Below are 23,435 nucleotides of genomic sequence, written 5' to 3' on the forward strand. Positions count from 1 at the left end.
TGTTCCACTCACCAGAGGTCTTAATATCCTGTGGTGAGTCCTGTGGGGACTTGTGGATGTCCGCAAACTCCGCGCCCAAGGTACCCCGGTGCTGGCGTGGACTGGAAGGGACTTGTGCCCCTGATCAGGCCGGGTTTTCTGCTTCCCTAATTAATGCAGTCTCAGGTCCCATGGGATTGGATTGGACCAGAGGTCTTAATATCCCGTGGAGAGTCCTGTGGGGACCTTGCGGATGTCCGCAGACTCTGTACCCAAGGTACCTCCGTGGTGGCATGGACCGGAAGGGACTTGTGAAGTGTGTGAACTCTTAAGTTCCGTGTGGGTGCAGCACAGTTCATAAAGGCAGAGTCCAAACATCTTCTGTCTGAAGTTTGCACTTTCCACTGGAGTGCTTCACAAGTTTGCCTGACTCACAACTTCTTATTGTATGTCTAATGTTTAAGGTTTCATCATATTTCAATAGCAAAACCAAAAACCTTTGATATTACTGGCATTCAGTCAGTAAGTCCCACTGAACAACTGGGCTTGAAACTCAGTGTTTCAAACTGTGTATCACAGCAACAGCCACAGAGGTTTCCATCGTTCTGTTGTTTGTAATACAGCAAGTGATCATTGTGCTTCTTAGAGTATTCCAAGATTGTACACTGTGAATGAAATAAAATCTTTAAGGAAGTTTTTTTTATACAATGAATATTTTATCAATTTTAATATTTTCTCAATTCCATGTAATACATTATTTTTAAAATTCCACTGAACTGTATACCAAGGAATTAATTTTGACCAGTTTTATTATTTCAGTAATTATTTTCTTCATTCATTCATTCATTAATTCATTCACTCATTAAGTATGGAGACAAAGCCCAGAATCTGATATATAGTCTAGGCAAGCAATCTACCAATGAACAAAAATCTTAATGACTAATGTATCATCTCAATCTTAGGAAAACTTATTGTCAAATGTTAACTAGAATTTGGCCACAAATTACATCAGAAACAAAAAAAAGCAGGTTTCATAATAAGTTTGTGTCAAAATAACTGAACTTTTATTTCAAATCTTAAATGTAATTGTGCTTGTAAAAACACGTTTTAATAAACAGAGAAATACAGTAATAGTGGATTTCTAAGTATTTCTGCAGAAGCACCCTGTTCTCTGAAGAAGAGTCCCAGGGTCCTGGTTGCTTGGTCGCTGGTGTAGACCTTTGTTTTCTTATTTACAGGACTGGTAGAGAACATACAGCTGACCTCACCTTCCCAGCAGGCTTTGCTTTCTCCTTTGAAAAATAATAAAGAAAAAGTCCTTCAGTTACTCCTTGATAGTTCCTTTCCTGCTTTTTCTCCAAACTGACACAATTACCATTTAGCAAGCCTATTCTTTGGCTTAACAAAAGAGCTGTTGGAAAGCTGGGATTTGTCTGGTTAAGTTACAACCTAGTTAAAGCACACTTACTTTCTAGACTCCCATCATTTAAAAAAAAAACAAACACTATCGAGAGAAAGCTACTTCAATACAGTGATTCAACCTGTCAACTACATTGAATGACTGACACTTCTTTGCCTGGAAAATGATTAAAACTTAATAGCAAGCAATTATTTCATCTCTAAATGTATTAGACCTTGTGGTATAAGTATACAGGAGTTTGCCTTCTTCAAAATCATAGCCTCAGTAGACCTGGGGAGCTCTTTGACTGGTGCTTTTAGGTAAACATAGTGAAAGGGTATGGAGGTGCAGTCACTAAGCAAAGAGGGGAAATCAGAATAAGTACTTGGTGGGGGAGGGGGACGCTGGAGAAATGGCTTACTGTTCTTCAAAAAGGCCTGAGTTAAGTTCCCAGCACTAACATAGCTGTTCAAAAGAGCCTGTTCCATGGATTCTGGTGCCCTCTTCTTCCTTTGTTGTGTGCTGGGAATTGGTGTGGTACACATACATACATGCATGCAAAAATCTATACATATAACAAAAGGAATAAGCAGTTAGGCAGACATTTCTGTAATCCCAGCACTCTGGAGGCTGGTGTATTTGTTTCTCCATTCTTAGACATCTTAGATTATATAATCAGACCCTTCCTCAGACAGTCAGTGAGTCAGACTGATAAAATAAATCAACCAATCAATGACTCAATCAGTCAAAAGACCATACCAAAGATCTAGGCAGCAATGGAGCATTGACTCATGGTAGTACCCCTACGAGATCAGTGGGTTCATGCCTCCTGCAGTATGGAGATGTTACATTTTAAAAAGTGAACAATTGGCTTGGAAGGTGGGAGCAGTCAATGGAAGACAAGGACTCATGTACATTAGAGCAGATGGGCTGTTTGTTGAAGGAACACTATCATGTCTGGAAACGTTGCATTTAGCAGTATTTAGTGTCTCATTGTGGCCCAACAGAATTCCCTGCATATCCTTTTCCTGGCTCTACTCTCACAGGATGGTGTCTGCTCGCTAGAAATCTAGAAAATATAGAGATAAACAAGCTGACAGAGACTGAAGCAGCAAGCCCTGGGCTGGCACAGGTCTGGACCAGGTCACTGTGTATACATTAAGGATTCCAGTTGGATGTTTTTGTGGGATTCCTGAGTGTGGGCTTCTGTTTCCATGCCTCTTTTCTTGAGCTCTTTTCGTTCTGTTTGTCTCATGTAAATCCGAAGTGTTAGTTTTTGTTTTATTACATTGTCTTTTATTATATTGTATTTTATTATTATCCTTTAGAAAACTTTTTGTTTGTTTATTTGTTTGTTTTCCAATATGAGGCAGAAGGGAATGGATCCAATTGGGAGGGGAGGTAGAAAGGTACTAGGGTACACCATAATGAAGGTATGTGAGAAAAAATATCTATTTTCAACAACAACAACAACAACTTATCCCTTCTTCACATTTCAAACCAGGATAAAATAATGTTTTGCCTCGAAGATTTCCAGTAGATGGTTTTGGGGGACCATTTTTGCCTGATAATTAGTTATAATTTGAATCTTTCAATTGGGGGCCTCGGTAAGTTTTCCCTCCAGGACAGTTCCTTGGATATCCATGTATATATAATTACATGCATTTGAAATATGAGTTCAGAATATTACTAGAGGACATTGCCTGTGCCCATGTATTCTTTGGATCTTCCATAATGCCTAAATTAGATCTGCTACTTTGAATTAGAGTGTATTTTCTCAAGAGCTGTGGGAAATTCCCAGTATAAGAGTGGAGGCATAGCTTGGGGCAGAGAACTTGCATAGCAGGCATGAGCCCCTTGCTTCCATCCCTGGTGCTGAAAAGTGAACGGAGGAGAGATGAGAAAGGAAGGGATGGAGAAATACAGAGGGCGATGGGGAGACCATAAGATTTATTGGGTACCACGTATGGATAGTTGTAAAACTTTGCAATACAGTACTGAGGAGGGCTGGGCATGTAGCTCAGTAACAGAGAGTTTGCCTAACATGCTCGAGGTACTGCATTCTTACCCCCATATGGAAACGAACACACAGAAACCAAAAAATAAAAATAAAAAACAAAGGAGAAATAATTTACCAGTCTGAAACAAACTTCAAATCAAAAATTTTTCCATGAAGAAAAATAATTGCATATTGGCCAGACTCTAACTACTTACAAATTTTATTTGGTTGTTATAGCAAATACTATCAAGAGTGAATGTATTTAGGCTCTGCAACAGCAGTTGCTCACCCTGAGTGGAGGAGGCAAATTACTTTCCATAAGTTTAACCCATCCTCTGATGCGTCAGCTTTAAATATTTGGATGATTTGTCTGGAATTGGGAAAAGAAGCCACTAAGTAGAGACTTCTTAGGAGATTCACGCAGAATGCAATGTTACAAAAGGGAAATTATTTTGTTCTTAAAATATCTACTTCTCTATCAAAAGATGGCCTAGTCGGCCATCACTGGAAAGAGAGGCCCATTGGACTTGCAAACTTTTTATGCCCCAGTACAGGGGAATGCCAGGGCCAAAAAATGGGAGTGGGTGGGTAGGGGAGTGTGGGGGTGGAGAATGTAGGGGACTTTTGGGATAGCATTGGAAATGTAAATGAGGAAAGTATCTAATAAAAAATATTTTAAAAAATCTACTTCTCTAATTGATAGAGAAAAAGTCCCTTTCTTTCCCTTTGTATTAGTATAATAATCCATAAATAAAGAGCACTTTGCAGCACAAAAGCCTTAAAGAAAGTCAAATAAGTCATTTCCCTCTCTCCTGTAAGTACCTACCTAGCTGAAAATACAAGTCAATAAATGGAGTCAATCAAGTGTTCTCTGACCCAGACCCTCTGGGCCAGGTCATCAGGAAATGGAGCAGTGAGCATAGCCCTTCCCTAGTTAATGCTCGGTCTCATAAATAAGTAACGACCAGGCCATTGCCAGAACACAGATTGTGAGGCTGATATGCCAGAGGAGTTTGGTGATTTCCAAGTTCTCCAGGAACACAGCATTTCATTATCTTATACTATTTATCGATTAAACATTTAAATTTATTAAGCTGTAATAGCATAAAGAATTAAATGTGCATTGGATTCTACCAAATTACAAAAATTAAAGGCTTAGTTTCTTTGGGAAGTTACTATAATTTTTTTGTTTTTGTTTTTGTTTTTGTTTTTGGAGACAGGGTTTCTCTGTATAGCCCTAGCTGTCCTGAAACTCACTTTGTAAACCAGGCTGGCCTTGAACTCAGAAATCCACCTGCCTCTGCCTCCCAAGTGCTGGGATTAAAGGCATGCGCCACCACCGTCCGGCTACTATAAAATTTAAATCAGTTTTTTTTTTCATATTACCCAATTACAGTTAGAGCAAAGCCTAGAAGCAGATTCTGGCTTCTGATTACTCTGAGAAACTTGAGGCTGAAGTATCTCTTTTAGAGTGGAATAAGTGGGCAACACTGTCTGTGTCAATTTCCTAATAGCAGTGCAAATTGTCTATGGGCAGGGTGATGGAACTTCTGTCTTGGCTCAACAGAACTCAAAGCCATTATTTATGAGAGCAGGAAGTTTATAGAAAGGCCATTGTATTGCTACTATCTTTCAGAACTGTAGACAAGTGATAATTGCTTGTTTTTTTGCACCAGGCACGGGCGTGGATGGGTCACTCCTTGTCACTGGCATTCCTCAGCTGAGTATAATTCTTAAGGTTGGTACAGTGTGCTACTGTTGATTATGAGAAAAGAGCTAAGCCAGATGAGCTAATATGGACTGGATGTGGCTTTAAGCAGCAACAGCTTGTTCTAGAGAATCTCATTTGCCAAGGACTTTCCAATTCTTTTTACATTCCAAATGTTAACCCTCTTCCCAGTTTCCCACACACACAAGTCCCCTATCCCCTCCTCCCTTCCCCTGCCTCTATGAGGGTGCTCCCCCACCTGCCCACCCACTCCTGCATCAATGCCCTAGTGTTCCCCTATCCTGGATCATCAAGCCTCCTCAAGACCAAGGGGCTCCCCTCCCAGTGATGCCAGATAAGGCAATCCTCTGCTACATATCTAGCTGGAGCCATGGTACCTCCATGTGTACTCTTTAGTTGGTGGTTTAGTCCCTGGGAGCTTTAGGGGGTCTGGTTGGTTGATATTGGTGGTCTTCCTATGAAGTTGCAAACCCCTTCAGCTCCTACAGTCCTTACCCTAACTTCTCCATTGGGGTCCCGACACTCAGTCCAATGTTTGAATCTGTACATCTGCATCTGTATTGGTCTGGCTCTGGCAGAGCCTCTCAGGGGACAGCTATACTAGGCTCCTGTCAGCAAGCACTTCTTGGCATCAGCAGTAGTGTCTGGGTTTGATGTCAGCAGGTGAGTTGGATTCCTAGGTGGGGCAGTCTTTTGATGACCTTTCTTTCAGTTTCTGCTCCACTTTTTCTCTCTGCATTTCTTTTTGAGAGGAGGAATTCTGGATTAATATTTTTGAGGTGGGTGGGTGGCCCTATCCCTTAACTAGGGGCCATGCCTATCCATTGGATATGGGCTCTACAGGTTCTATCTCCCCTTTGTTGGGCATTTGAGTTAATGTTCTCCCTCTTGGGTCCTGGGAACCTCTTGGGTCCCTGACATCTGGGACTTCCTAGTGGCTACTCCCAATTCCCCTTCCCCCACTGCTACATAGCTACTTTCAAACTCCTGACCCTCTGTACTTCTCCCCCATCTCCTCCCATATCTGAACTGCCCTCCCTTTTCCCTACCCCTCCTCTCTCCCTCCTAGATCTCTCTCTCCCTCTACTTCCCAGAGATTATTCTTTTCCCACTACAGAGTAGGGCTGACATTTCAATGCTTGTTTCTCAGAAGTTGGGAGACTACCCTACTGGGAGAAGTTAAACTTTTGCCTATAATGCCATTCTCTTTAAGGATTCTTATGCTAATAGAAAAGCTTTATTGGAATTAAGTAGTTAAGTGTAAATGTCTATGGACTTGGCCTCTATTGATTTATTTGATGTCTTCTATGTTGGATATAAAAGCTCAACTTGGCAAGTTAGAGGGTTCGATTTGGCACGCCCTGCTAGCAAACAAGCTGTGCCCCAACAAAAATCCACCCTCAAGTTACAGAGGCTCAGTTCTGAACCAGTAAGAATGAGATCCTGGCTAAGAGTGTAAGCTGGATGCTGATTGGCTGTGTCTGGTAATCAGGATACATAAAAGGCAAGCACTAAAGTATCTGGGAAGGTTGATACTATTCCTGACCTAGCAAACCTGTGTGGTCCTGAGACACTTCAGTACTATGAGTGGGTGCCCGTTTGCAGGAAACAGTGTAGGGTGAGTGTTTATCTCTGTTTAAATGGAAGGGAACTTTCCAGCCTTAGCCTATAAACAGTCAAATTCCTGGACTTCAAAGTTAATTCCTTGCTTCTTATTAGTTTCTTCATTTATTAATAAACCAGACAGAATTAGTAACAGAATTGTACTTTCTTATTTTATGGTCACTCTGCTTTTGGTTTTTTGTTTGTTTGTTTTAATTTTTTTGTGTGTCATTCACTCAAAATGCAGATACACTTTGAAAAACTTATCCTTGGAAGACAATGAAGAAGACAGAGCTCAAACTGGTGTAAACAGAGCCAGCAAAGGAGGACTTATCTATGGCAATTACTTGCAGGTAGGTGCTGGCAACCCCTTGCTGGCGTTCGCTGCTGTCATCAGCCACTAAATTGTCTCTAAGTGGCCTTTCACTTGACTGTATTTTTTTCAATCCCTAGTAGTTTTCTGTGCCTATTCAATTCTGCTATAGCAAGTTGAGCAGTGAAATGTACCTTCCTAGAAGAGGTTCCGCAAGAGCAGAAAGTTTTGTATCTGGACAGGAGATTGTGAAAGATAAAGCATAGGGCAGATAGCAGACGGGCTCTGCTCAGCACATGTAAAAACATGGGGGCAGAACCCCAAGTCCCCATAGGAAATCTGCAAATTCCACATTACAATGTAGAAACGTTAAAGGTACACAGAACCTTCTCAAAACCATTAGGAAACAAAAGACAGCTTGCCATCGGGAATTGGGAGGTGATTTTGGTTAGCTTTCAGATTAAAAATTTAAGGTGGGAAATAGTTAAAGTTCTCTTACTTCTTTGGTAGTTTTGTAAGGATGAAGTGATAATGAATGTAAAACCTGCCAGAAGCCTTTGAGTAGGAGGAAAGAAAAGTATTGCAGACTTGAAGCAAATGGTTGGCTTCCCACCATACTGTCCTGGGAACACTGGCATTTGAGAGGACAGTGCTCTCACTGAGTATTTTGGAGAAGAATGGCAACTACAATTATTCTTAAAATCGCAAATTTAACCTACTTTTTTGTTGTTGATGAGGGAACTCATTTACTATTTGTTTTTAAAAGACAGATCACAGTTTGAGAGTACTGGACTTAGGGGTACTTTTCCCAGAATTGTAGTCTGCTTCTTGTAAATGTCTGTGTGCACAACCCAAGAGCTGAAATCTTAAGATCCATCTTCTCGTTTTCTTATTTAAAGTTGGAAAAGATTTTGAATGCACAAGAACTTCAGAGTGAAGTAAAAGGGAATAAAATCCATGACGAGCACCTATTCATCATAACTCATCAAGGTGAGCTTTAAGGCTGAGCAACGAGCAGTGAGTGTTGCAATTATCCGTCACCAAGAGTGCAAATGTGTCTTTATCTGTAAGGTCATAAAAGACTGAGAAATTGTCCATAGATACTCATGAGGATATTTTGTGTCACATAAAATCTCCCAGAAGCCTCTCTGAACTTTGGTCCTTATCTTTGTGGTCCTTTCAGTGGACAAAAGATTATACTTGTCTCCTAGCTTTGTCCTTAATTCAAGAGAGACCTTTCAGCTCTCAAAATTTCACAAAGGATTTGCAAGGTAAAATGCCACTTTTTTTCACGGAGTACTGAAAACCCTGCATTATAGAATTATTTTTTTAATTTTTTTTTACAAATTCATATAATTTTATAAAAATGGGATATTAAGCAAAAAATGTATAGTTTTTATATTTGGTAATATTTTTCAGATTCCTTGTTTTTGGATAATGGTATTCAGGCAAGCAGTCTGTGTTTTCAGAAGGGCCTTGTTCTCCAAGATATCATGAACAGTTTCACACACGTTAAGAGTGCTTGCTGTGTGGTTGTCAAGTTCCATGTGGCTCTGTGTATTTGTCCAGGAGCTCTCCTCTATTCTACACACTCAGATTCTTTTTCCTTTTGATGAGTTCTTGTCCTTTGTCCAAATGAGTTCGTACTTCCCTCAGTTACATCAGAAACCCTTTTAGTGAAGAAAGGAATGATTGGAAAGAGTAAGCACATTGTATTATGTCTGTCTTTCATTTGTTTCTTTGTGTTTTCATTTTTGTTGGGTTGTACTAAAGCAAAATCAGTAAGAGAGGAATCCTGGACAATCAGCATAAATGGAGCTCAAAGCAAAATTTGAATCGCATCTCTACTGTGGCAAATTACACAATCTTCGTCAGATTACTTAGACTTACAACCTCTACACCAAATGACCAGTTACTCTTTATTCATACTTGTTTCCATACCAAGGAGATGAAATAATTCCCAGTAAACACTGAGAGTTTAACACACAGTAAGCTTCTAACAGACTGTAGTCACCATGATTTAATTGTCTTCTGCACTTTAGTTACAGTATGCTGAGAGTGGCTCATAGAACTACCCACACGAAGTTAGCCCTGGAAAGAGACATGCAAAATAATTAGCAAGCATTTGATTTGTTCATTACCTAAATATAAAAAATTAAATCTCCTCCAAATATTAACCATAATTGAAAAATTATAGTTGAGCTTACTTTCCTGATTATCACAGATACAGGCTTTATCTATTGAATGGAACCACATGTAGTACACCAGGGATAGCCCTTATGCTCATCTACTTATTACACTGATGACTTTATTTGCTAATTCATTATGTGTACAGTCAGTGCCAAGCATTGTGCTGGTTACTGAAGGAAAACATAGGCAACTAAGATGAAATTTCTTCTTTTGTTGGGTTTATACACTTCAGTGAAGGACAAACTAGTGGAAAAGAATCATTTCACTTTCCATGAGCAGTCTGGAAACACAGTGAATCAAACTGTCTTCCCATGGCTGTCATGTTCTTACTATAAATCTTAATAGTGTGAAACAAGCTCCCACTTACAGAAAGATAACCCTTTGGTCACTGTACAGAGGGATTAGATAACTGACACTGAAGTACATTCAGTTCTTTATCCCAAAAGATATTTTCATTAATCTGATATTATGGCCTTCACTATGCACTTTCTCCTTTGCTGAGTTGTAGGAATTTTCAGTACCAGTTGTATTGTTTTGTGGCCCCGTGGAAGTCAAAAGTAAACTCTCAGGAACAAATCCCCCTTATGTTCTTCAGAGAAAATGCTCTCACAGAATTCAGGCTTAAGGGGGGCCTTGGGCTGAAGCAGGAATTCTCAGACTGGTTGACTCACTTAGAAGACAGGGAGGGGCCTTTGAACTCATAATGTGACTAGCATGAGACTTCAGAGAGCTGTCTGCTCTCTCTTCTGGTTTGAGACTACAGGCCCCTAGAATTGTTTAAATAAAGCTGGAGAGATAGCTCAGCAGTTAAGAGCACTGACTGCTCTTCCAGAGGTCCTGAGTTCAATTCCCAGCAGCCACATGGTGGCTCACAACCAACTGTTACAGTATCTGATGCCCTCCCTCTTCTGATGTGTCTGAAAACAGCTACAGTGTACACACACATACACACACATACACACACTATATATATATATATATATATATATATATATATATATATATATATATATGCCAAACTCAACAAATCCCAAGCAAGCAAGCAAGCAAACAACAGCAGCAACAAAACACTACTTTAGACCTTACAATTTTCATCTAGGTGGGAAATTGTTCATCTCTGTGGAGGGGTAACACTAAGGAGTATGTATCTGTGCAAGAAGTGAGAATGGGCTATCCTAAAAGATCCAAAGAAATATGTTCCTAAGGAGGGAACACTGTAATAGTAATGTATATACCAGTTAAAGTTAAATATACAGTATATTAGAAATTTAAAAATTAGAGATGATTAAAATACTAATTTCTAACATAAATGAGTTCATGCTCACATTTATTATTTTTAAAGTTAATTTTTTTATTTGTTATATGTATCTGTCCTTTACAGTCAAAGGGGTACTTTCTAACTGGCTTTTTAAATTTTACAGCTTATGAACTTTGGTTTAAACAAATCCTCTGGGAACTAGATTCTGTTCGTGAAATATTCCAAAATGGCCATGTAAGTTTCAATGTCATTGAACTGATTGATTTTGTATAACTTCTAAAAGCATTTAGAAAGTATGAAGTCAGCATTTCAATTTCTATTTAGCTAAATACCAAAACAACTCAAGAGTTTTGGAGATTTTTTTCTCAGAACTTTCAACATATTTCACATCTACAAATCGCTTTAAAAGACACATTGGTGGTCTCTTTAAGTTGCTATAAATGGGGTAGATTGCAAGCCCAAATAGTGAAGATCCTATAACAGGTAAGAGAACACTATCTCTACTTAGTATTACCTATGGCAAGATAGGTGGAGGAAGGCAAGATAGACTAGATGAGGGAAATGAAAGAGTAAGGAAAGAGGGGAAAAGGGCAGGAAGACAAAAGAGGAGAGAAGACAGAAGAGCACCCAGGGACTAGAAGCAGCTGCTTCCTTCTCCTTCCTTCCCTGAGCTCAAAATACCATCATAAGTCCCATCTGTGAGTCTCTGCTCCAAGAGCAGCAGTTCAAATTCTCCCCCCCTCTCTCTCTGTCTCTGTCTCTCCCTCTCCCTCTTTTCTACTCTCTCCTCCCCTCTCATGTGAATACAAGATCTTGACTTCTCAGTGGCAACCTAGGCTTTCAGTGAGGAATAGATGAAGAGATTTATCTACGTATCTCATCCTTTCCTAGAATGGTTTTCCTTCAGCTTTCTTCTCTGAAACAAAAATAAAACAGAAACATGCTTTGAAATCAGTGAAAGCTGTTCTCTTGGATAGCTCCTTGTTGCATGTAGTGTGGCCACTCTGTACGAGATCTCACATAGTTGGTAACCTTTCCATCAAAAGTATGGTGAACTCTTCTCTCCTCTCCTTGCATCTGTCTGTTTGCCTCCAGGGACCTGGAAGTTCCACCTATACTTTCTACCTAGCAATAGGCCCATGGCTTCCTTACTAACAGATTAAGAACCAATTGAGGAACTGGACCATAGCATCTGCACCACCCCTACACCTTCTACCTTGTATCTATGTAATTTTTAACTTTTTAAATTTTTATTATTTTTTTTTGTTTTTGTTTTTTGTTTGTTTGTTAGTTTGTTTTTCCAGACAGGGTTTCTGTGTAGCCCTGGCTGTCCTGGAACTCACTTTGTAGACCAGGCTGGCCTCAAACTCAGAAATCCGCCTGACTCTGCCTCCCAAGTGCTAGGACTAAAGGCATATGCCACCACCACCAGGCCTATTTTTATTTTTTAAAAATCCAGTTTGTATTAATCTCTTTCATGCAACTCAAAATTGTTCTTATCTTAAAATATTTATGGCAAAATTCTGTTCCAAATTTCTCTGTTAATGTTAACACAAGACTGATAGCAGTACATTGTCACTCCCAATCTATTCTGCATCTTCTCTAAATCCAATTGGCCACTCAGCATTTTATCCCCCAACATTCCAACATCAGGTCAGGGATGAGAGGAACATGCTCAAGGTGATAGCTCGGATGCATCGTGTGGTGGTCATCTTCAAGCTCCTGGTACAGCAATTCTCGGTTCTGGAAACAATGACTGCTTTGGACTTCAATGACTTCAGGTGAGTACTTCCCAATTTAGAGTGCAATGAGGCTCACAATCTCATCCTGGTTCTCTAAAAGAAGAACAGGTGTGGGATGAAAGGAGAAGCCTGTCCCATTAGGGCTTAGAGGATACTGGGCCCATTGATTACAAGTACTTCAGAAGTGGTTAAAAACATCCCATGACACACTTTTAGATTCAGAACTAAGAGGATCAACTAATTTCAGTCTCTGTGTCCTGTTTTTCACAACAAAGGTTATTATATGTGAATCAGCTTAAGTAAACTTATGATATAAATATATGAGAAATAGCATGAGTATATAAATAAATATGACAACTAAAATGTCAGTGTTCACTATATACTGTCAATTTTGGCTCCAACCTCCTAAACACACAAAGCCATCTGTATATGTCTGTATGTTTATATCTGCATCTGAATATAGACTTACATCTTTAAAAAGTATACATGCAAGCATTTTTTTTCTAAAACTAGATAAAATTTCTCAAGAAATTGAAAAGGAACCCATCATATTGTATAATAGGCAAAATTTCAAATAAATTTCAAAGTAAAAGAAAATGGAGTTGAATTATTTTTGGTTGTGGCTAAGAAATTAAAGTCTCAGCATCACTTGGGGATTTAGAAGATATAAGAGTTTTGATGGTTTAGTAGCATTGCTGGTCATCTTTGAATGAACCAGGCAGCATTTCATTGTTTAGTGCTATTTTACCTCACTGATAGCTGTCTAGGTAGGAGGATGAATAATAATATCCATGATTAGAATTGGTAGGTAGGATTAAATAATATTTGTATACAATCTTTGCCACTGTAGAAAAACAAAATTTCCTAATATTCACCTGTCTTTTTCTTAGGAAGGAAAAGTGTTACACAAATGCACAGTTAGTGATGTGTATATTTAATCAACTTTTCCTAGTTGGAAATTTATATATTATTTCTATATATTACTATATACTAAAGTATATATTATATATATTAAAATATCTGACATTTCATAACTATCAAAAGTTCTAACTAACTTCAAATTGGTCCACAGTGACAATGATGTTTAAGTACCTCATATTTCTTATTTATATAAGGAACTTCTTATGTAGAATCCAGGTGCCTTTCTGCCCCTGATAGCTATTCTGACAAAATATCTTTTTAGAAGAAAACATTACAAGGATAAAAAAAATCTCATCTTTTCCTTGTTTTTTTCCTTCCCTTCTCAGAGAATACCTATCTCCAGCATCAGGCTTCCAGAGTCTACAGTTCCGGCTGCTAGAAAATAAGATTGGTGTTCTTCAGAGCTTGAGAGTCCCTTACAACAGGAAACACTATCGTGATAACTTTGGAGGAGACTACAATGAGCTGTTGCTGAAATCAGAGCAGGAGCAGACACTGTTGCAGCTCGTGGAGGTAAGAGCACCTGAGCAGCCCCTCAAGTAGTGCTCCAACCTACTTGTATCATAGTGTCTGTTGTATCAGAATTCTAACACTCTTATCAAAATGGTGTTACTTTAACGATAAACAAAGACAGGAACAAAGCAACTAAACTTGTAAATGAGCTTGCTGCAATATTTAAAATATTAAGATCTGACTGATAAATTCAACAAGATTTATATAATTGTATGTCAATGTCTAAGAACATGATCATCTCATTAAATTATTCTATCAAATATTCCTACTGAGAAATATGCAATTAACTGATTTCTTGCCTTGATTGTGCTTGATTATTCAATCAACTTTGGTTCTCTGAAAAAAATTGCATAATTGAAAAATTGTACTGAGAATTTTTACTAATTAAATAACTATAAATGTTCTCTTCATAAAAAAATCCCTTATTCAAATTTTCTTGGAATTTATAAACACTGTTTATGGATGGTTAATTTGATTTTTATGATAGCATAATACAAGACTTGTCTTGATTTTTATCACTAAGCTTTGCTCTTAGAAATTAAAATTTTTCTCTAATGAATTGGTTCTTTACTCTCCTGGGTATTGTAAGTGTGGTTTGGATTATTATTGCCTACATACTATTAAAGAACTTATTAAGATGGAGAAAAATGAATAAAAAGGTGATTCCAAAACTAAATGCATGTTAAGTAAGAAATAATAGGTTTTTATAAAGTCAGTTTGATTTCCAGGTTTCCAGGTCATTTGTAATCTTAGAACGATTACAGGAGGAGGTACAAAGATAGCTCAGAGGTAAAAGGACTTAACGTCTTCCCAGGGTTAGTAATTTAGTAAAACAGTAAAATAGTAGACAAAATATACTGGTATTAATTCCTAAATTAACAGAATGAAGGAAAAGGCAAAGTTTTACAAGTCAGCTAACATGTTTCTCAAAATGATGAAGATGTTAAAAGTTTAAGTTTACCAGGTATTAACCTAAATAATTCTTTCCCTAAGGCATGGCTGGAAAGAACACCTGGTTTAGAGCCACATGGATTTAATTTCTGGGGAAAGTTTGAAAAAAATATCTTGAAAGGCCTGGAAGAAGAATTTCTAAGGATTCAGGTAATTATGAATTGATGCCATAAACTTACTGAGAAAGAATTAGAAATTTAACCCAAAAAATTGTCTGTTATTCTCATAATTTTCTTTTAAATTTTCCTTTTATAAATGTATCTTCTTGGACTATATATTACATGACTGAATTACCTTTCTCCATAGGTATAAAAATTATGCCAAAATAAGACCTTCATTATAAAGAAAGATTTTTACTTGTTGTAATCACATATTGTTTACACGGGATTGATAAATTTTTGTTCTAATTGAAAATTGTATATGTTGATCAATTCAAGACCCAAGTGGCACAGAAGAAAGAAACTAGGAAAATATATTTAACCACATATGTTTTCCTTTGCTATTATTTTTGCTAGGTCCTCTCCATTGGCTACAGACAATACCCATTTGATCCTTACTTTTTAAATGAAATTGTCTCCAAATATTCTTCGGAATACAGGTCTTGCACCTTGTCTTCATGGTTTAACTTCTTTAGCCATTCAACCTTGCCACATTGAGAATGGGTTCTTAAACCATGTACTAAAAAATCATGTGATATAGGTTCCACTTTCATTTAAATGGTAGACCTCTGTCACAATAAATATTACTTCCTGCATAATTTTTCTTTAAGGGCAAATGTAAAGTAAGGATGTCTATTCCAAAGGATTATGATTGTGTATTCATGTTTTAAAGCATTTTGATAGTTACGTTACTTGTAGCTTTGTCTCCCACGAAACTCTCATCACCCTGCCTTCGTACTTTCTCATTTTCAATTGACATTCATATGCATTAATCCAACAACCTGTCTCAATGTTATTAACCACTCAGGAACAGGCATTATTCCCACAACAAATTCTCTAACTGTTCTCTCCCCAGCTCTTTACTGCTTACTTCAACTTCTGCTTCAACTCTAGGTATTCACCAGTGATTCTCAAACATTTATACCCAGCTTGGATGTCCCCTTAGATTGCAGATCATGTATTTTTACATTCTACTTGTATCCTCTCCTGATTCTCTTAAAATAAGAAAAGAAAATTGAGTAGAAGAATTTCCTCCCAGGAGTCCTCACCTTGACCCAGTCTTGTCAGAGTTAAGTATGTTTTCCTCCCAAGAGCCTTCAACTGTCAAATAAGTCACCTAGGAATGGTCCTTGTTCCTACTCCTTTTCAACCATGATTTTTTAAAAAAGATTTATTTACTTTAATTTTATACCTATGAGTATTTTGTCTGCATATATGTGTGTGCCCCAGATGGTGTCCACAAAGGTCAAATGAGAGTGTTGGATCTCTGGGCCTTAAGTTACAGAGAACTGTGAGTGAACATGTGGGTGTTAAAACTGAATCATGGGTAGCAACAAGTATTCCTAACCACTGAGCAATCTCTCATCTCTCCAGTCCCTCAACAATATTTCTTAGAGATGGCTATATCAGCTTTGTATCTTACAATAGTTCTTACACGTCTTTTTTTTTACACCTACCACCAAAACTAAAACTAAAGTCTCTTGACTGTCCTATCCCTTCCCTACCGTAGGCTTTCCAGTTTATTCTCTGTGCTGCAGTAATAGTTGTCTTTCCAAAATGAAAACCTGATAGTCTCTGCCTTTTGCTTAAAACCTCTCGTGTTCCATTGCTGTTTTTAATAAATAGATAGATATCTCTAACACAAACCCTAAAGCTTTCCCATATCACATGGGCCAACCTCACTGTGCTGTTCCCACTAGCTGAGTTAGCTCAGTGTTCTGAATTCTCTCAGTTTAAAATGTTTGTCAGCAGGCAGAACATTCATTCTATCTTTGCCAACCTTCTGGCTGCTGTCACCCCCTATGGTGATTTTTCTATTTTTGTATAGTGCTGTTCATGGTTTTAATGCTGTGCATGGGTGACTAAATGTATCCCATCTTATTCCTATAAGAGAACGTTTTTGAGGTGAGGTGATTTAGTTTTTGCTCACATTTTTTATGTCTGTTACTTTCCTGTGAGCATTTCCTTAATAAATGAGTAATCCTTAGCAATAATATTGCACCCAGGCTCTCCCTGCTGCTGTACTTGCTCTGACACATTGAGGCTAACTGGGCTGGCTGCTTTGCCACCATCCAGATAACCAATTGAAAGTGGAGCTGGAGTGTAGGCAGATAAAACAAGTTTCTTTAACCAATCAAAGAATTTTAATGAATTTAAATAGCATTAGTACTGGTTCTGATTAAGAAGTAACATTCGTTAAGACCGACATCTCTATGTTAAATGATTATTATTTAAGATCAGTACCTATCACTTATTATTCATTTTGGTCCATCTCTAAGGAGTTCCCTCAAGAGTATTCGGCATTATTAAATTTTTTAAACATAAAGAAAATGAGAGACCAGCAAGTGTATGAACTTTTCCTACTTGGAAGACGTATCTTCCGTATTGTAGTATTGGGTACTAAGATCAATACTTGAAATACACACTTGTTATACGCTGAGAATCTATTTCTTCTGAAAAAAGTAAATGTTAAGCAGCAGTCTGCTCTCTGCTGGGGAAGATTAAAGCAATATTTTCCCATAAGGCTAAAAACGACTCTGAAGAAAAAGAGGAACAGATGGCAGAGTTCCGGAAGCAGAAGGAGGTGCTGCTCTGCTTGTTTGATGAGAAGCGTCATGACTACCTTCTGAGTAAAGGTACATGTGCTGTCCGGGGGTCTTAGACCTCAAGGGTATATGCATGAAGATAGAGATATGCCATAAGCTGGTCTATCAGGACAAACTTGGGGGCAGTCAGGCTAAACTGTTTGCCTACTCAGCGAAGTAAGAAATGGGTTACTACTGTGTCTGACAGCCCTACATTGACCATTTTGATTGTTCAGTGTAGTTACAAGACACTAGCAAACATCTCCATACTATGTGCTACACACAAGGGTACCAAGGTAAACTGTGATTGTAAAGTACTTCGGTATAAGCTTTTAGGAATATGCAAAACAGACTTATTTTTTTTCATCATACAATACAGAGTGTAGCAGTGGAATGAGGTGAGCATCAGTTGCTAGCCTCCATTATCTATAATTATCAGTGAACCATAGCTAATCTTTACTTCTCACCATGATGGGCAGAACATTTTCTTAACTTATATGCCACACTCTAGAAAACGAATTTTACATAAATTAGAACAAACAAACAAACAAATACAAAACCAAAACTACAATTTTCAGATAGGATCTTAGTATGTACCCCAGGTTGGCTTTAAATCCGTAGTCCTCCTGCTTCAGTTTTTGAGTATTGGGATTACAGATGTTCACCACCACATCCAAAACAAACAAATCAAACATAGACAAACTGCAAATCACTTTCAAATAGGGAATGAAGTGAATCTTGCTTAGTTTTTGAAGTAACTGAAAAATACATGTATCACAGGAGTTACTTATTCTTTATATCAGACTTTTCTAATATAGCACTTAACATTTGAGAATATAAGATAATATATATGCACTAAAATTATACTAAAAACACAGATAATACTAAAAATATAGATTAGTATATTGATATTAAAAATATAGATAATATATTAATTTGACCTTTAAAACTATAGATTACTAAGTACAAGCTTAGGAATAAAAATCTAAACTAAATGTTGGCTCTTTTCTCTGAAAACACATAGTACATTTAACTCAGATGATAATTCAAATTAATATGATTGTCTTAAATTTCCTATTGAGTTGAGACTTGCTGTGAACTCCAGATCAGTGCTAAAACTCCTTGGCTCAGGCATGCTAGGGCCTTGGATTCCATCACTAGCACCAAGAAGAAATATTAATGTTGAAAATTTCCTGCATATCCTACAGGTGAACGACGACTGTCATACCGTGCACTCCAGGGAGCACTGATGATATATTTTTACAGGTAAAAAGAAAATTATAACAAAATCTGGAAGTAAAATTGAAGAGTGGATATGGAGATGACAAGGATATGGTCTATAAGTTGCAATCAAAATTTAATTTAGTTTTTGGGAAAAACACTGAAAATTATTACTTTAAATAACAAGTCTGTCTTTACTCATGCCGTGGGCTGTTTATACACATGTACAGACAAACAAACACACATTGTATTTTACTTATTGAAAGCACTGTGTGTCAGTCATTAAGTGACCCAAAAGATCAAAGCAAATCTTTGCTTAGAAACCCAATTGTGAAATTATTATTTTATTAGAAAATAGTTTCAGAGATTTCTCTATTTTAAAAAATGGAAATTAGAAGTCAGTTAGATCGGTGGGTGGGGAAGGGCACTTGCTACCAATCTGGACAACCTGAGTTTGATTCCCAGAAACTACAGGGTAGGACAGAGCTCATTTCCTCCAGTTGTCTCCTGTCCAAAGGTTCTCGAGTCATTGCATGTACATGGCCTGCATAAAGAAAATATAATGAAAACTAAAATTAAAAAGTATGTCAAGGAAAATATCTTATAAACAGTTGTCTCCTTGGTCAGTGGTTTTATATAAAATCACCTTTAGTTTTTAAAATGTTTGCAGATCCTGCTGAGTGTTTACGCTTTCCTTGGGTCCCATGAATGTGTGTTCAGGCAGTGAGGATTCCCGTGGCAAACAAGCTTCAAGGGGGAGTTTGTAGAATATTTTATATGTATAGTCTAATTTTGCAAATTCTATTGGACCTATTTCTTCAGCAACAAAAGAAACAAAATCTTTTAGCATTTTCTTTCTCCTCTCAAAATAAATAGATACCCTAAGTACAATATGTATCAAGAATGTTTATGGCTTCAATGGAAAAAGAAATCCCAGCACACCAGGGGACATAGAAATTGTCTTTGTTTGCACAGTTTAGAATCTGCTTCGAACAATTTGATAGCTGTTAGAATTTTATATAAGATACTCTAGCATATCTCCCTCTCAATAAGTCCATATTAGGCATGACTCTTTGGATGGTTACCTCATATATATTACGTATAAATTACATGGAACTGTCTACACATCACACAAATACTGGGCTCTGACTAGTGACTGAGAAGACAATCTTGAGGTAGTATAGCTCTTAAGTACCAAGTTGATCAGGGCCAACACACACACAGACACTCTGGCCTGTCTCGATGCACTGGATTTTCTTAATCAGAGAGGACTTCCTCCTATTGTTTCCTGTAGGGAGGAGCCTCGATTCCAGGTCCCTTTCCAGCTGCTGACCTCACTTATGGACATTGACACGCTCATGACCAAATGGAGATGTAAGTCCTCCTCCATCAAGCTCCCTCACCCGCATCCTGTGCCTTTACCACAAAGACATTTCAGGGGGAAACAAAGTATTCTAGAATGAAAAGAAAATGAATGTTCTGTCAGTTTTAATACATAATATCTCAATCCCCATCCCAATTCCTTTTAAAGTGACATTATTTGCTTTATTTTGTCTCATGACATTAGCCTTTAGTTAGTTCTTGGCTGGTAGTTAAAATAATGGGTTTCATTGTGTCATTTACATACCCAGCCATCATTGTACCTTATGTTCTCCTGCCAACACCCTCTCTTTCATTCCATCTCTATCTGATGCCTTCTTCGTTGCTCATGGCCCCCATTGTATGTTCACATGTATGTTATTAAAACATGGCCCAAATGAGAAAAAACCTGCAGTATTTTCTATCTTACTCCTCAGGACTCCCTCATTCCCTAGTTTCTCCATCTGTCCTGGGTCATGGCTTGTATAAGTTAACATGATGAACTTCCAATGCATAACTTTTACTGTTTTTTTTTTTTTGGTTTTGCTTTAATTTTTATTTTTCCTGGAAGAGGGATCCCGCAGAGTAGCTAATGGGAAGGGTTCATGAAAGCCACATTGTGGCCCTTCCTCTCAGTTACTGGGCTCACAGGCCAAAAGCAATGAAGAATGAATTAAGATGTGTATAGCCTAAGCCACAGGGATGCTAGGCAACCTGATGGTCTCATCTGGTGCTCATATTTGACCTTTCCATCTGGCTAAGAGATAAGGTGTCAGCCTTTGCTGAAGCAATTATCATTACCAACCCTTTGGTTTCAGAACTCTGTAAAGCTAATGGCAGAGAAATATTCATGCAGTAAATTTGTATGTTTGCCTAGATAATCATGTGTGCATGGTGCACAGGATGCTGGGCACCAAGGCTGGCACTGGGGGATCCTCAGGCTATCATTACCTGCGTTCTACTGTGAGGTAAGTTGGGCTTCTCACCAAGGTCTGTAAATCTTGGCATCTCTAAGCCTATGCATATCATTTCTTGCTTCTGTCTGAGTTGTTAACAGCACATTCTAGTTAGATGCCAATAATCCTGTGGAAACTGAAGGTAATAATATAAAATCCTCAGTCAAAGAACTTCATCATTTTCAGCCTGTGTGGAAGAGTGGTCTGGGATGAATGGCTTCTGAGTCAGCAATGGAATAGAGCGGTGATTCTCATCCTGTGGGTCACCACCCAATGACCCTTTCACAGGGGTCACCTAAGGCCATACAGGAAAAGTTAGGTATTTACATCTGCAAATTCATAACAGTAGCAAAATTACAGATATGAAGTAGCAACAAAAAAACATGGTTGGAGGTCACCAAAACATGAGGAACTGTACTAAAAGATAACAGCCTTAGGAAGGTTGAGAACAGTGGCATAGAGGAATCAGCAGGCATGCCATCCAGGAAGAAAAGTCTTCAATTAAATCCAGCTCAAGTTTTTGCTTGTTCTGTTTGTTTTTTAAACAAATTTATTATTTGCATTTTCATACATGTATTCTGATGATTCTCATCTTATTGCATCTTTATCTCATTAATCCTCACACCATGCTGGCCAGAGGAAGGATATAGGCTTACTTTAGAGTTCCACTCTTTAGCTTCATATTCATGGCCCCATCTGATGTGTACAAGTGACCGGAGCAGGATTCCAAGCCAGATTTAGTTGACTTCAAATGCAAAGGGTCTTCCTCGATAAAAGTTTACCAGGGTGCGCTACTTTAAAACTATTCATTCAAATAGCTGCCTAACAAACAGAAAAGCATTTTTCATATGAAAAGCAGTCTATAAATATTTGCAATGAAGCCAAGATGATCTTTAAATTTATAAATACTTCGTAGAAGTTATCTGATAGCTATTTTGCAGTTAGAAAATATTTTCCAGTGAGTAACTAAGAACTCTGTACTTTAAATGTATAACTTTAAATACCACCCTTTTACAATGAAAAAAAAAAAAAAAAAGAAGGACCTAGTGCCATATCTTGGCAGTTAGAAATATTTACTGTTCCTCTAGAGTTTGATTCCTAACCCTCATGTAAGTCAGTTTACAACTGCATGTAATTTCAGGTTCAGGGTAACCTGACACCTGACACCTCTGTCCTCACCAATACCTATAAACACATGCACATACTTGCATCCAGACATACACATAAATATATTTTTAATTATAAAATTAAATCTTTAAACAAATAGGAAATAAGGACACAACCTCACCTATATGAGTATAATAACATAATAATTAATCTATATCACTCTGGTCTGAATCAAACACATTACTGTCTATAAACATTAATCTGGGAAGTGATTAACATTTACATAATATTAATACTGATGCTATGTAGAAACTAACCTATACACAATATATATGACATGTAAAATATAATGTTCAATATTAGCTATTTGTGTGAAATATTTTTGAAGAAATATGAAGTAAAACAGCTTTCATATCCACCATCTAACATGTCTGCATGTATATCTTTCCAGCGACAGGTACAAGGTTTTTGTGGATTTATTTAACCTCTCAACATACCTGGTTCCCAGACACTGGGTGCCAAAGATGAATCCGATCATTCACAAATTCCTTTACACAGCTGAGTACAGTGACAGCTCTTACTTCAGCAGCGATGAATCGGATTGAGTTCTTCTGAACATCAGTGAAAACTACAGGATTCTCAGTCAGCTTTTTATAAATTTTTATGAATACATGATTGGTGTAGTCTATTTATATGTGTAGTTCAGTGTTATGATGTTTTGGTCCAATCCTGGAAAAAAGTTTATGATCTTGCATATCATGATGATGAGCGATTAAGAGGATTAAGCATTATGATACATGATTTAGTAAAATGTTAGCATCATCATACATATGATAAATTCTTGTTACAACTCAATTTACCCTGACATTTACCTCTGTAGAACCATTTCATATAATTACTACCTTATTGCTTTATACCTTATAAAGCTTGTTGAGCAGTTACTTTGTATTATAGATACAATAAATACTACCCTTCTGTACAAAATTTATTCAAACAAATCTTTGTGTAATAAATTTAGTTGTTGGATGTTCATTGCTTGTAAAAACTCTGGAATCTTATTTTTTATGGGCATCTTGATGAGCAGTGGCAGAAATATATCTGAGGCTTAGCCTGAGGGATACTATAATATTATTTCACCTGCTCCCAGAATTCAAAGGCACTTAAGAAATATATCACAGGAACCCAGTTCAGCTCCCAGAATATTTTAACCCTGATACATTTTGAAGATGCTCTTCTTTCTTCTGTGTCAGTGGTGGCTGTCGTAAAGCATTTTGTTCCTTACACTGTGGACTCTGACACTTTTTCCTGCTCAAATGCTGAAGACGTGGTCAGTGCTAACACAGAAATGCTTCAGAAATAAGTACCGCTTCTATTGGAAAGAAAAAGATCTTCCCAACCCACTAAACAGGTCAACTGATTAAACAGAAATCATGTCCATTTGTAACAAGAACAT

At 37.6% G+C, this 23,435-nt stretch overlaps 1 protein-coding gene across 1 annotated transcript; it reads left to right on the forward strand.

The window, feature by feature from the left end:
- The first annotated feature begins 6,613 nt into the window (after positions 1-6,613).
- Tdo2 (tryptophan 2,3-dioxygenase) lies at positions 6,614-23,014 on the forward strand. Its single transcript, XM_021157492.3, has 12 exons — positions 6,614-6,724; positions 6,956-7,061; positions 7,921-8,011; positions 10,633-10,703; positions 12,123-12,250; positions 13,459-13,645; positions 14,639-14,746; positions 17,279-17,390; positions 18,548-18,605; positions 19,855-19,934; positions 20,797-20,887; positions 22,434-23,014. The coding sequence occupies exons 1-12, from the start codon at positions 6,690-6,692 to the stop codon at positions 22,585-22,587; spliced, it is 1,221 nt and encodes a 406-aa protein (XP_021013151.1). The 5' UTR covers positions 6,614-6,689; the 3' UTR covers positions 22,588-23,014.
- Positions 23,015-23,435: the final 421 nt, after the last annotated feature.

This window comes from Mus caroli, unplaced genomic scaffold, assembly GCF_978045245.1.
Source record: "Mus caroli unplaced genomic scaffold, Mus_caroli_1 scaffold_3, whole genome shotgun sequence".
NCBI lineage: Eukaryota > Metazoa > Chordata > Mammalia > Rodentia > Muridae > Mus > Mus caroli.

Coding starts and splice junctions, on each gene's coding strand:
- Tdo2 (XM_021157492.3), top strand. CDS start 6,690: ATGAGTGGGTGCCCGTTTGCAGGAAACAGTGTAGG. Junction 12,251..13,458: donor TTGGACTTCAATGACTTCAG/GTGAGTACTTCC, acceptor TTCCCTTCTCAG/AGAATACCTATCTCCAGCAT. Junction 18,606..19,854: donor CTGATGATATATTTTTACAG/GTAAAAAGAAAA, acceptor TGTTTCCTGTAG/GGAGGAGCCTCGATTCCAGG.